This window comes from Neofelis nebulosa, chromosome 2, assembly GCF_028018385.1.
Source record: "Neofelis nebulosa isolate mNeoNeb1 chromosome 2, mNeoNeb1.pri, whole genome shotgun sequence".
Lineage (NCBI taxonomy): Eukaryota > Metazoa > Chordata > Mammalia > Carnivora > Felidae > Neofelis > Neofelis nebulosa.
In genome coordinates this window covers 121,927,412-121,942,180 of record NC_080783.1, presented here as the reverse complement: position 1 = coordinate 121,942,180, position 14,769 = coordinate 121,927,412, and the positions used below count along the sequence as shown (strand labels likewise).

Below are 14,769 nucleotides of genomic sequence, written 5' to 3'. Positions count from 1 at the left end.
ATCCGGAAATGTGGGCTCAGTGTTGCCCAATCTTTTAGTACATCAAGAAACGCCTAAAATCTTTTTTGGTGATATCGCTTGGTGGAGACTATACACAGCTAATCCAAATTTTTAAAAAAGACTGTGGGAGTCAAACAAAACATATCTGTGGGTTAGGTGTGGCTGGCTGGGGGTGGCCAGCTGTGTACCCCAGGGCAGGGAGTGAGTTAAGAGGCCCCAGGGAGAGATACTGAGAAGGAGTGCTCAGAACCGCAGGAGAGACACGTTCTCTGAAATCAAAAGAAGAGAGAATTTCAAGAAGAAAATGGACTTCGGTGATAAAACCCACAGAGCGGACAACAAAACTAGAGTGTCTTGAGCTGGGAAATCAGGCCCATACTAATGATCTTGGCCAGAGCATGGGATAGAATTAGGAGGTGTTTGCATTAAAGTAGGAGGAATTTGAGATGAGGAAGCAGAGACAGAATCAGATAAACTAATATTTCACATACTTTGCCATGAATGGAGGGAGAGAGTAAATATGGCGACAACAACAAAAATCCAGGATCAGACAAAGTTGTCCTTTTAGAGGAAGATATGGGACGCCTGGGCGACTCAGTTGGTTGAGTTTCCAACTTTGTTTCAGGTCATGATCTCATGGTCCATGAGTTGGACCCCCGAGTCGGGCTCTGTGCTGACAGCTCGGAGCCTGGAGCCTGCTTCAGATTCTGTGTCTCCCTCTCTCTCTGCCCCACTCATGCTCTGTCCCTCTGTGTCTCTCAAAAATAAATAAACATTCAAAAAAATTTTTTTTTAAGATTGATCAATAAATGTGTTTGTAGTAGAATTGAAAATTTAGCGTATACTATAGTTTACTTTGTTAGTAACTGCTCTTGTCTTCATTTGAAGTTCTCACCAGCAGGTTAGGAGGGGAAAATTTTTCTTAAGTTTATTTATTTATTTTGTGAGGCAGGGGAGGGGCAGAGAGAGAGAGAGAGAGAGAGACAGAGACAGAGAGAGACGGAGAGGGAGAGAGAAAGAATCCCAAGCAGGCTCCATGAGCACGGAGACTGACATGGGGCTCGAACTCACGAACCATGAGATATGACCTGAACCAAAATTAAGAGCCAGATGCTTAACCAACTGAGTCACCCAGGCACCCCAGGAGAAAATTTTTAAGAAGTAAATGTCAAAATCTGTTTAAGACTTAGTCTAATCCAGTAATTTAAATCGTCTTTCCTTGAGTGGTATTCTAACACTTATATAAAAATGTTGAGTCTCTCAGATAGCCTCCTCTTTCCCTGCATCTTGGACTGAGATGATATCTGGGTATATGGGAGGAAGGTAATTTGCCAAGAGTGAGGGGCAGTGGTGCATTAATGACCTGAGGGAAGAGCCAGAAGTTTTGGATGGTCCATCTGGGCAGAAGAAGAAAGAGTTGGCCAGGGAGAGGTAAAACAGCAGAGCAGAGCACCCACTGAAGCTGGGTGGCTTCAGAGGCAGGCCTTCAGCAGACAAGAGGTAGGGCTGAAGGGAAACGGCTTGTTTGCTTCATCGCACAGAATGTTCTAGCACATGTTGAAGAAGGACAGGGGTCAAGGGAAAACGTTAAAGATGAGAGACCTGGTTATCTAAAGAGTTTAAGATGGCATCTCCTCAGTGAGAACTAGATCTTTCAGAGGGGGTACCCAATCTAAAAATCTGGATTCTTCTCTAACTTATTGCCATTTTATTTCCTAGGAAGCAAGGTACGCGTCTCCAAAGTGTACTGGACAGAAAATGCTACCGAGCACACGGAGGTGGCCATCCGCTGCAGCCTGGAGAGTTCTGGCAGCTCGGCTTCTCTGTACTCTGTGATGTGGTTGCGCAACGGGGAGCATTCAGGAAGGCAAATGCTGGTACACCTTCGGCATGATGGCTTGCTGGAGTATGGTGACGAGGGGCTCGGGGGGCATCTGTACTGTTACCGCTCATCCCCTACAGACTTTGTCCTGAAGCTTCATCGGGTCAGAATGGAGGATGCTGGTTTGTACTGGTGCAAGGTGACAGAGTGGGAGCCACATGGTACCCCTGGCACGTGGGTCAACCGAGCATCAGATGAGTCCCAGCCTGTGGTGCTCACGGTGCTGCCTTCAGGTAACTAGGGGTTAATCTGCCCCGGCCCCTGGTCAGGAGAATCTTTGTCCCCCGCCCCGTCTTGTGTTTCCCTCCCAGTTACGTTTTGCTGAACGCAGTTTACAGATTCCCTAAAGAAAGTGACTTTGCAGTTTCTGTCAATAGTGATTGCTAGTTCTCATTTGGACAGATGAGGTCTACGCAAGTTTTCGGGCACAGACACGGAAATGTCAGGGGCATCTGACCTGCTTCCCCCGCCCCTTCTCCTCCCGAATCAAAAAAGCCATCCACATCGTATCCCTTTCAATAACAAAATTACGTTCGAAGCGGACATCTTTACCCCTTGGCTGGTTCTCCAGTCTCAGAATGCTCGGATCTGCAGAGGGAGTTGGAATGAGGGATAGGGGCCTGGTGATGGGATGTTTCATTTGGTCTCACTGCAGTCAACTGCCTCTACATGCTCCCCACCTCCAAACCAAAGCGAAACTTTTCTTAATGAGTAAGTGCCATGTTCTTCTCTCTCGATAGGTCAACAAATCAGCAGGGCTTTGAGAACGATAGTCATGTGGTGGGTGGGCCTCACCTGACTTCAGCTTGAAAGGCATCAGAGAAGGAAGTATGCCCTGTGGAGCTTGCTTATGGGGTCCAGCGAGGAAGGCAGCTACTTAAAGACCTTGGCCCAAGAGTGACCACTGTCCACGTGGGAAGGCCAACCTACTCAGCTAGTGCACAGCTTGAGGAGGGGTGTGGAGCAAGAGGCTGTGAAGGAGAAGAGGGCAACCTTCCAGCCAGTACAGTGCCAAGCATGTAGTAGGCATTCATTAAGCATTTGTTAATGAAAGCAAAAATTTCTCCAGCCAGACCAGTAAATCTTCCCTGGTGATCAGTGTGTTGGCTAATATGGCCAGCTCATCTCTGAGCTGCTTGCTTCTTTCTTTCTTTCTTTCTTTCTTTCTTTCTTTCTTTCTTTCCCTTTTTATGTAAATTGTTTTAATGTTTATTTATTTTTGAGAGAGAGAGAGAGAGAGAGAGGGAGGGAGGGAGGGAGGGAGAGGGAGAGAGTGGGAGAGGGGCAGAGAGAGAGGGACACACAGAATCTGACACAGGCTCCAGGCTCTGAGCTGTCAGCACAGAGCCGGATGAGGGACTTGAACTCACAAACCCACATGATCATGACCTGAGCCAAAGTTGGATGCTTAACCGACTGAGCCACCCAGATGCCCCTGAGCGGCTCCTTCCTGGTGGGGTTTAGGGAAAAGGCGAGAGGTGCGCTGAACTTAATAGTGGGAAGGGGACACCGGAGATGCATAGCTGTGACCTTGGTGCCCCACACCAGCAAGAGTAAAAAGGATCAATTCTAGGTAACATTCCTGAAACACCAGCTAGCTTTGGTGACACTCTCTGGGGAGAAAAAGCGGTGCTGGGAATAGGTGGCAACTTCTCCAAAATAGGGACAGTTGTGTCCCCGCCCCAGCCAGGCTTCTAGAGCAGAAGTCAGAGTTCTCTGACTTGCTCCCTAGGGCTCCAGCATCCTCCTCCCCCAAGTGTTCTTCAGCAGAAGTTTTCTCCCCAGTGTCCAGAAGATATTTTCCTTCTATTCCAACAATTACGGGAAGTCCCACAACCTGAGCACATTCCATACATGTTTTCTCCCTGGAATCCCTAGGCTCTGTAGAATCAGCACTTTTTGTGGCAGAATAAATAGATAATAACTGTAATAAATATATATTCTGTGATGAAAAAGCACATCTCCTCTGAGAGACATGGGATCCTACACAGCAATATATATATATATATATATATATATATATATATATATAGTTAATCTTTGTAGAATCCTTACAAGTCAGGTGTAAGGTTTTTAGAAGATAAACTCTGGAAAGAAAACATTAAAAGTTGGGAGGTCTTTGTATTCTTTACAGTTGAAGAAGCTTGAAAACCTGTGCCATGATAAGCTGAGGGTTTTTGTTATAGACACAGTGGGGGTTCCCAAGTAAATCCTTGCTTACAGCATTTTGCTTCCTCTACCTGGCTGTTCTTTCCTGGTAGTTGGGGAGGCAGTGGGGGGGGGGGGGTGTGGGATGCGAAATCCCAGGGTTTGGAATCAGACAAGCCTAGGCTTGGATCACAGCCCCCTGCCACCTATGAGCTGTGAAATCATACCCTGGTTCCTTAACCACTGTGAGCCTCAGCTTACTCATAAAATGAGGATCGTAATACAAATGTGTGTAAAGTAGCTAGCATAGTCCATGGATATTGTAAGTGCTCAAGAAATGTTAACTCTCTTTCCTCTTATGCCTCCAAACATGCTATACACACACATATACACACACACATATATACTATATCTATCTATATCTATCTATATCTATATATATGCAAAATATTTTTAATATATACCTCTTACTCCTTTTATTATTTTTAATGTTTATTTGTTTTTGAGAGAGAGGGAGAGAGAGAGACGGTGGGAGAGGGGCAGACAGAGAAGGGGACACAGAATCCGAAGCAGGCTCTAGGCTGTCAGCATAGAGGCCAACAAGGGGCTTGAACCCACGAACTGCGAGATCATGACCAGAGCTGAAGTCTGATGCTTAACCTACTGAGCCACCCAGGCGCCCCATGACAAAATATTTTAAGTTGTTCAATAAATAACCATGTGAGCTTCTGAGATCACAAAAACATGTATTACAGAGTCTGTTCCCAAAGAGCTCAGATTCTTTTCCCTTTTTTTTTTAATGTTTATTTTTTTTGAGAGAGAGAGAGTGGGGGAAGGAGGCAGAGAAGGAGGAGACAGAGAATCCCAAGCAGGCTCCGTGCTGTCAGCACAGACCCTGATGTGGGGCTCAAACTCCCGAACCGTGAGATCATGACCTGAGCTGAAACCAGGAGTCGGATGTTTAACCAACTGAGCCACCCAGGCATCCCCCAAAGAGTTCAGATTCTGTTGGGGAAGTAAAGTCCAAAATGGTAGGTGTCATCAAAGAAATAGTTTTAGGGTGCTGCACAAGGAGCAGAGGCAGGGCTGGGGTGAAGGGCTGGGTGGGGAGGAGATCTGGGAAACTCCCCAGAGTATGGGGCCTATGAAAAGGAAGAGGACATATTTTAGGGAAAGGAAAGGCTAGGCAAGATGATCATAAAAACTGTGGTGCAAGGGCAGGGGCACCTGGGCGGCTCAGTTAGTTTAAGTGTCCGACTTTGGCTCGGGTCGTGATCTCCTGGTTCATGGGCTCGAGCCTTTCATCAGGCTCTGTGCTGACAGCTCAGAGCCTGGAGCCTGTTTCAGATGCTGTGTCTCCTTCTCTGCCCCTCCCCAACTCATGCTCTGACACTCTCTCTCTCCACTCATCTCTCTCTCAAAAATAAATAAACATTAAAAAATTATTAAAAAAAAAAAACTGTGGCGCAAGGGTAAGAGAGGCAGCTAGTGAGATGGGAGGGTATGGATCTCAAACTCATCCCACATATGTAGCTAAGGAAGGTGAACTGAGTCATGAACCTTATGGAGTGTCAGCGAAGTTCAATCAGGGGAGTGACATCATGAGATTTGCATTTTAGGAAGCTCCCACTGGGAGCCCTGTTAAAGATGAGTTGGAAGGGAGGCAGACACAGAGCAGAGAGCACTATTTGAAATTGATAGTAGGAACCGAGGTGAGATAAGATGAAGGTCCAAATTAAGGCAGTGCTTTAATGAGGGATGAGAGAAAAGCAGGCAGTCAGTGTTAGGCAGCAGCATCTTCAGGATTTAGAGACTGATTAGGTGCATGTGGAGGGTGAATGGGCAGAAGGGGAGAATCAAGGATGAATAAGAAGTTTCTAGCATGGGTGGTTAGTGGGGACATTCACTAAATGAGGTAATATAAGGTCTGATGGAGAAATTAGTTCAATTTTGAATAAGTTGAGCTGGAATTGATGTGTGGAGTATGTGTGAGTTATCCAGAGAGTTCTACCCAATAGACATGGGGATTTCCAAGAGAGATCTTTGCCAGAGCTGTAGATTAGTAGGCATCAACTCATAGCCAATAATGGTGTCCAACGATGCATCCCTGAGATACTATTGATCAGGGAAGTACAGAAGAGGAGACTGAAGGGGAACGAAAGGAGTAGCCAAGAGGTAGGAGGAGAACCAGGGTTTGGTGGTATCCTAGAAACCAAAAGCAGAGAGCACAGCAAAAGGGAAGGGAAAGCCAACAAACTCAACTATCGTAAAGAGGTCAATTAAGATAAGAACGGGCAAGTGTCCATGGGATTTCACACTGCAGGGCAATTGCAGAGAAGTAATGAGAAAAGGCAGACCACAGTGAAAGAGTGGACACATCAAATATAGATTACACTTTCAAGAGCTTTGATGTAAAGGTAAGAGAGAAGATAAGTGGCAAGAGGTGTCAGTGAAGTTTTACTTTGTTCTGTTTTGGTTTGGAGCTGGTAGGGACTTGAGCACTTTAAAAAATTCTAGAGGGGAAAGAGGCCGCGGAGAGGAAGATGATGACGCTATACCACCTGCTGGCTGCAGTGCCCCTCCATGCCACCTTTGGTCAACACCTACTAATCCTTCACCTCCCAACTTATCCGCTACCTTCTCAGGGACTAACATGCTACCAACTCTCCACTTCTCAGATGGTTTTCTGCCACCTCCCTGTGGCAATTTCAGGGTGGGTTAGTTTAGGACTACCTAATAAATCTGTGGAGCGCCGTGGCTCAAGTGGAGACAGAAAAGTTAAGACACATCTCCCTGGGGGAATGGAATGGACCTGGCATTTGCTTCTCCATCTGACTTCCTTACCTATGACTAAGCCAAGGCAGGGGCTAGAGATACCTTAGTCTTCCTACCTCACCCTCAGACCCCAGACATAAATGTCTTATTCTAGAGAATTCTCTGTAATTAATTAATAGACAAGATTATAAGGCTTTCTGGGGACTGGATTACTTGTCGTCATATGTATTTGTTACACTTCCCCAGCTTCTAGGTGGGTAAGGATATACTTAGAAAGTGACCCTTCAAAGGAGATATGTGCCCCTACCACATTGAAGTTTCTGGAGAGATCATAACATTTTTCTATGCTACCCCGGTGCCTCCCACAAAGTCTGGCACGTAGTACTCAATAAATGCTTCATGAAAGAATGAGCAAGCGAGTCTTCAGTTGGGATGAAACAGGATACTGTCAGGCACCATTCATTCTGGGATGCGCTTGTATTGGGTTCCCGAACCCTACTTTCATTTCTTGGCGGGAGCCAACTCTCTCCCGTGGCCACACTTGGCATGGTCCGTTGCTGAATTTGGGTTGGGGTGGGGGCAGAATTGGTAGCCCCCTCGCTCTCCGGTATCTGTCCTCTGCTGAAGTCAGTACTTCTGAGGTAATATGGAAAAGGAATGCTCCTCGTGGTGTATTTGGCTGTGGGTGGGAGCAAGTTATCAACCAAGCCTCGTGATGAAGTGTTCTCATTACACTTTTGGCTCTGTCTTGCAGACCTTGTACTTCGAGCATCGGGCACTTACTCGGATTGACTCAAAATGCCAAACCTTAATGGTTTGGGATGTCGCTAATTCTAATCCAGATATGGGTGAGAGGCAGATGGTGGGGACTGGTGATTGTGGGATCCAGAGCAAACCCTGCCCTCCCAGGAGAGGTAATTTAGAAGCATTGGAGCTGACAGTTGCTAGCTGTTGGCCAACTCGGCACTGTGAAGAGCGCCTGTGCTATCCTTTGATGGCAGATTGCTCCACACAGAGCAGTCTCCTCCCCATTAAGATACCCAAGCCCTCTGGCAGTCCCTTCACGCTGAAGGTTAGAGTCTCAGGGGAAAAAGAAAAAAAGCCAAGTACCGGATTTCTTCTCACCTTCTGGGTGCTGGTGCAAATCTCTTCAGTATCGCACCACCGTCCTAGCAACGGTGACACAGAGGTGGACTCTCATTTCCCAATTCTCTGCCTCCCATGATAGGGAAGGGAAGTCAGAGTCTCCTACGTAATCATTCGACTCTCAGTGGAACGTCACCCAGCCACGGAGATGGAGGGACCAGAGACTTGAGGGAGAGACTGGGCCTGCGGAAGAACGTGGCCAAGCTTGTGGTGCCTGTGTGGGGAACCAGCTGGTCGAGCCCCGTTTTCTACCCGGTCTCTTGGGAGAGCATTGCCTGTGATTTTCCTACCAGTGTACTGATAGTTATTCCTTGCTGACTCAACAGATGTGCTGAGCGCTCTGTTAAATACTTCATTATCTTATCACGACTCTAGAAATTATTATCTCCATTTGATCGATGAGGAAACTAAGCGTTATTGAGGGCAAGTAACTGGTCCAACGTCAATAACAGTATGTGGAAGAGCCAGAATGTGAACCTGGCTCCCTTCGAGGTGGAAGAGGTACTCAGTCGCTATTGTGCATACGAGTAGCGTGAAGTGTCAAGGCCCGTGCTCTTCTCCGCTGTTTTCTACAGCTCCGGTCTCTTTCAGCACTGCCATTTCTACCTCCTTCCTACCCACATGCCTTCAGATATATTAAGATAAGACCTGGGGAGATTTATTGTAGTCAAGCAGGGCCTTGGAGAGAGGGGTCAGGTAGGATATAGAGAGAGAGAGTGATAATGAATTAAAAGTCTAGCTTTATCATTGCCCACCCTTTCAAAAACCAAAACCAACTTGAGGGCGAAGAATATACATGAGACCAGGGAAAATCCAGCTGCAAACTCCTTTAGCTCGTCAAATCCTGTTCAGAGCTAGCCTCATGTTCAGTGATGGTCTTTACTCTGTGTAACAGGACGACAGCCACCCCTGGGTTTCTGTGTGTGCAATGCACTCACGCAATTGATTCATCCATCGGTTTCCATTGATGACCTATGGACAAAGTGCTGTACAAGATAAAAAGATGCATAAGACATGGGCCCTGTCCTTCAGGAGTTCACAAGGCAGGAGCCGGACAAATGTTTAAGGCTCTTTCTTGACTTCCAACAAAGAGACGTTCTTCAAGGTGCAAATGCATCAACAATGCCAAAAATGGGATTCTTGCGGTAGAGGTTGGTGGAAATGACCTCCAAAGCCGTTTACATCTCTAAGAGTCTATAATCCCATGAATCCTATAACTTAACCTCTGAAGAAGAACTTGCTTATGTCATTACAATTTTCCAATAAAAGCACAGCTACTATTAGCATCAGAGTTTTCCAAAAAGCCCCAAGTTCAAATATCCTGTCATAAACAAATGTCGTCGGAAGACTACATTTAGTGGTTGGTGTCTCTCTAAGCATGTGCCTTTGTGCATGGAGGCTGTTAGGCACTGCGTCCTGGAACCTGTGGTGTTTGCAGCCCTGTCCCTTTGCCTCTCTGGCCGTGTGGCCAGGAGCCACTTTGGGACTGCTTGTGCATGCCTGGCGTGTCTGTGCGCTGACAGGGCCCCCCCCCCCCCCGCCCCCGCCACGGACTGCAGTTGCTGGAAGATCGTGTGCTTTAGCTTGCCTTTATATAGTAGCCTTTGCCCAGGTGGTTGCAGTCAGTCTGGTTCGATTCAGATCAGCCAACGTTGTCAGGCAAGTGCCAGGCATAGCAGGGGACACAGAAACCAATGACTCTATCAGTGGCTATCAGTTGTACTCAACTGTGGTGGAATGGAGGGGATGGATAAGGAGGAACAAAAGTGGTCTACACCAGGGGGTATGTGAGAGGAGCATTGGAGAGGACTGTGCCCGAGGCAGGTAGAGGACCCAGGAGAGGAAGTATTGTCTGAGCTGGGTCAGGAGGACCCAGAGGATTAGGATGCAGAGAGTGTGCGTGATGGAGGCAACAGTAAGGGCAACACAGGAGGGGAGCCAAACGGAGGGTGCCTGGGTGGGGGGATCCCAACAGGAGAGTCCGGACCGAGCTTCTCACTGTAGTTGCTGTTGTGTAAAAACAGCGCACTGTGTGAGTGTGCACACATGCATGTGTGTGTGCCACGTGCATGTCCATGTGAGTACGCACACTTAAGCAGCAGCCGTGGGAATAACTCAGTTAAAAATTCAGGACCAGCAACAGAGCTGAGAACGAGGGTTGAATTATAGATATCTTTTCTGAGGAAAGAAGATTAAAGGAGAGGTTTTCTTTTTTTGTTTTATTTTTCTTCGCGGCTGTTGGTTTTAAGTAGGTCATTGGAACCCCCCCCCCCCTCCCGTCCCAGTGGTTGGGACAAGCTGGGTGAGGGCAGCTAGGCTGGAAGAGCCCTATTCTGGACTCCTCTGCCCACATACGATTTAAAGGGCCCACCACTACTTGGCCCCACTATTTTTACATATATTTCCCTGTAACAATAAATCCCCCAAGTGTTTATCATTGATTAGTGCAGGTAAGCTGGAGACTAATTATCTTCTTTATTGTTCTTTTCATTGCAGAGCCCACATTTCCCTCCAGGATCTGCTCATCAACACCTTTACTCTATTTCCTATTCACCTGCCCCTGCATTCTGTTTATCCTTCTGCTCATTTCCCTCGTCTGCTTGTACCACAAAGCCAGGAGGTTGCGGGCACTGAAGCTAAACGCGCTGAAAGAAAAGACTCTCTGGGTGGATTTGAAATGGGCTGGAGACTGGGTAACCACCTGGAGAGAAGAGGAAGACCATTGAATCCCGAGAGCCGTCTGCAGCCCTATGGAAAAGTGTGGGCTCTGGAATTGGACTGAGCATTGGTGTGAATGAATCCTGATTGTGTCCTTCTTGGTGTGTGTGGCCTTGGGCAAGTTACCTAGGAATCAGAGGGAATGTGTATGTGGTTTCTTTGTGTGTTAAGTCATCTGCCCCTTGCCTTCTCCCAGGAGCTAGATGATTTACCCTGTGTTTCATTTGCCGCACCTCACGGAGGTTCAGGGTCCCCTTCTGTAAGGAGAGAACCTCCCTCACACAGCCTCTTGGGTATTAGTTGCAATCCTATGGCGAAGCCCAGGGTGAGGCTGCCCTCTGCTTTCTCCTCCCTTATGTCGCTGATTCCCAGGAAAGCATTCCGAGTGGTCCAGTCACACTGGCTCTAGGTAATCTTTTGCCCCAGATAAGAGGTGTGGGAAGGGGCCTGATGTCAGCAAGGCAAAAAGGAATTGGGAATATGCCCTTCATTGACATCAGATCTACTTCCCAATGTGGATGTGACTTCCTTCAATGCAGAAATCCTGTCTTGCCCCCATCCCATCTATAAATGCTACTCAAGGACAATCTCTGCGTAGACGGTACCTAATTAATATTGATGGGTTCTTTGAAGAAATTATAAAGCATTTTGTAGTCTGAGTTTCTGCTTCCTCTTTCTTCCTCCCTCCTTTCCTTCCTCGCTTTCTCTGTTTTCTTTCTTTCTTTCTTTCTTTCTTTCTTTCTTTCTTTCTTTCTGTCTTTCTTTTCTTTTCTCCTCACCTCACCTCTCATCTCCTTTTCTTCTTTTCTCTATAAGACTATTAGGTCATTAGGAAAAACTTTTTTTTTTTTTTTAACGACAGTCAACCCCAAGGCCTCATATCTCCCCTTCCTCCCCACACCAAAAGATCCATCTGGATCCTGGCTTTTAGCCAATGCCTTATTTTCTTTGACCTGACAGCACTGGGTAGTAGCACAGAGTGTTGTGGTAGTTCTTTGGGGGAGGAGGAGTAACAGGGCCCCTGTCCCCTCCTTCTCCAGCAGGGGCTGGGAGCCCAGGGGGATCACTGGGTCAAGTCTGGTTCCTCAGGGTCCCCAGTTCTCAGCCAGGAAAGGTCAGGAGGGCTGGGGTTGGGGAGTGTCATGGCTTACAGCTTTTAACAACTGGCCCCAGGATATGATAACTGTTTCCACTGGGCCTGAGGTCTCCTCATCTTTGTTTCAAAAGCTGCTCAGGCCCTATCGGAGCCAGAATTGGAAATCAATCAGTGCCACCTAACAGACTTGAGAAAACGCATCTATTTCTTATCTATGTGACCAATGGGGTTGCTTTAACACTTGGCGATTTGCATGTCCAAGGAGAGCAATTTATTTTTAATTATTTTATCAAGCACACACGTCTTCTGCAAACATAATTAGTTCCCTTGCCAGGGGATTACCGGGGCTCTGAGAACTCCCACTGTAGCCTATGGGTTCCTTACGTTTCTCTCCCTTTATCGGCTCATTTGAAATACTACAAGTATTTCCTTAAATGTGTCAACACATCTGTCTCTTGTCTCTCAGGTAGGGTGGCATATTTTTCAGAAAACAAAGCTAAGGTTATGACTCCTTAGAAAGTGTGATGCCCCCTGCCCACCCCCCGCCCCCGGCAGAAACCTGGAGTTTAATTGGTATTTTGAAGAGAGAGAACAGAATTGAGCCCCGTCAGATAATCCCAGCAGACTCTAGTACTGTCCCCTGCCTGGGCTACTCTTTCCCCTTATCTCTCTTCCTCTGTCCTCAGCTGGGCCCCGCCTTTCAGAAGCTTGGAGCTCAGCACTTTTTCACGTTTGAATCCGGCTCAGACATTGCACAGAGCAGACACTCAAATGTCCAACCGCACCGCCCGGCACAGAGCACGGGAACGATTATTTCCCAGTGAGCACCTCCTAGTGTCTGGCAGAGATGGGGGTGAGGGATCTAATGGTGACCCGCCCCATCCCCTGGGGTCATCACCTTGCATCTTCTGGATGCTCTGCTTTCATACAGCACGTTAGATGTCCAGAGAAGCCACACGGCTCCATTTGGCCCATGGGGAATTTTCAGGCAACCAAGCCCCAAAGTCATCTTTTCTCTTTTCTTGAACTGAATAAAATTTTTCACCTAACTCCGGAGACATTTTACATGAAACCTCTTCTTTTTCCAATTATGTACTTGTTCCATTTTCCTGTCTAAAACTTAGTACAGAATTGTACTTTTGTTCATTGATTTCAACTTTTCCGTTCTATGTCAGCACCTGGTTTTCCCGTCAGCATCTTGTGTTTCAAACCCTCTTTGGTAACAGAACAACCCTCTGTCTCAGGAGTTGGCCACCTATGGCCCACAGGCCAAATGCTGCCCACCACCTGTTTTTTAAAATACGATTTGTGTGAATACAGCCACTCCCGTTTGCCTACATATTACCTCCGGCCGCTGTCACAATAAAACGGCAGTGGTGAGTCACTGCCAGGGGGGCTATATGACCCGCAATGCCTAGAATGTTTACTATCTGACGCTTTACAAGAAAAGTTTTCCAACCCTGCTCTTTTTTAGTGGCTAGTGTTCTGTCTCCGCCATGCCCTGTGCTCCTGGGAAATTTTATTTGACCTGTTGTATCTGTATCTGTAATATACCTGATTAACTGAAGAATAATCCTAAGCCCTCTGGATCAGTGTCCAGTCCAAACAGTTGTGAAGTTCGAATCCTCTGCCATACTCCTACTGGAGATGGAAAATGCGTCACTCCGGAGGTATTCCTACTCTGTGTGGGGTGAGACGACAAGGAGGTGACAAAGGCATGAATAGGCTGTTTTTGTTCTTTATAGTCTATTGAGATGTATAGGAAACAAGATCTTGAACGTGCACAAGAACTTGGCCTTTATTTGGTGGACAGTGGTGAGCCATTGAATGTTATTTAGCAGGGAAGGGGCAGCTCCCTTCAGGAGAATTGAAAAAGGAGCAGCATAGATGATGGGTAGGGGTTGGGTGAGGGCTGGGGCAGTACCAGGACAAAATGACACCGCTAGCCTCAGGACACCACCTCCACTGTCCTCTAATTTGTGTAACAGGGATAAAAACAGCTTTATGAGGTTTGTGGACTGAACCAAACTGTCAGAAAGTTTCAAGTCTTACAGCAAGCTCAAAGAGGTAGCTAATGTATATTTGTTAAAGACAATGACATGTTATGAGATTCTTCTTCTGGTTAATAAATATTAATTTTCTATTGATAAGTGTAGAGATGAGAGAGTAGTATCCTTTCACTTAATTGGCTTTCCATTTACCTTATCTTTTGTGTTTTTAAAGATTTTATGTATGTATGTATGTATGTATGTATGTTTATTTTAGACAGAGAGAGAGAGAGAGAGAGAGAGAGAGAGAGAGCAAGCATCGTGGGGGAGAGACAGAGAGGGACACAGAACCCGAAGCAGGCTCCAGGCTCTAGCTGTCAGCACAGAGCCTGATGTGGTGCTCGAACCCACAAACTGTGAGATCATGACCTGAGCTGAAGTCTGACGCTTAACCAACTGAGCCACCCAGGCACCCCTAAAGACTTTATTTTTAAGTAATCTGTACAACCAACGTGGGGCTTGAACCTACACCCTTACCTTATCTTTTTGATGCTTGCTTTTTTGTTTAATTTACTTGTTAGACATTTGGAGTTTCTACTATGTCATATTTAAATCCAAGGCTCCTTTTGGATCAGCTCTGACTTCCAAATAGAGATATTTTGACTAGAAGAATAATTATCACATTAAACCATTTGCTGAGATGGTTTTGGCGAGGAGGTATAAGTTCATATGTCATAAATAACCAGTAAATGAAAACCTGAATTCGTTATGCCTTTAAGGTCACAATGGCACAGGGTGTTGAAAGTGTGTGCTTCAGTTTTAAATGGAGAGATAATCCATTTTTGTGGATGGAGAGTCTCAATACTGTTAAGATGCCAATTTTCTCCAGATCGCTCCATAGATTTGATGCAGTGGTTATCAATCGGGGAGAGAGGGCAGGGCAGTTGTGCTTGCCAAAGGACATTTGGCAATTTACAGACACGTTTTTTTAAATAATTTTTTTAATGTTATTTACT

At 46.4% G+C, this 14,769-nt stretch overlaps 1 protein-coding gene across 1 annotated transcript in view; it reads left to right on the top strand.

The window, feature by feature from the left end:
* CD101 (CD101 molecule) overlaps window positions 1–13,920 on the top strand; it is a 39,434-nt gene extending 25,514 nt beyond the window's left edge. The window contains exons 8-9 of the mRNA XM_058716074.1: window positions 1,720–2,115; window positions 10,448–13,920. Of these exons, the coding sequence (XP_058572057.1) occupies window positions 1,720–2,115; window positions 10,448–10,677 (626 nt within the window). The 3' untranslated portion in view covers window positions 10,678–13,920. The remainder of the gene's footprint in view (window positions 1–1,719; window positions 2,116–10,447) is intronic.
* The last annotated feature ends 849 nt before the right edge of the window (window positions 13,921–14,769 follow it).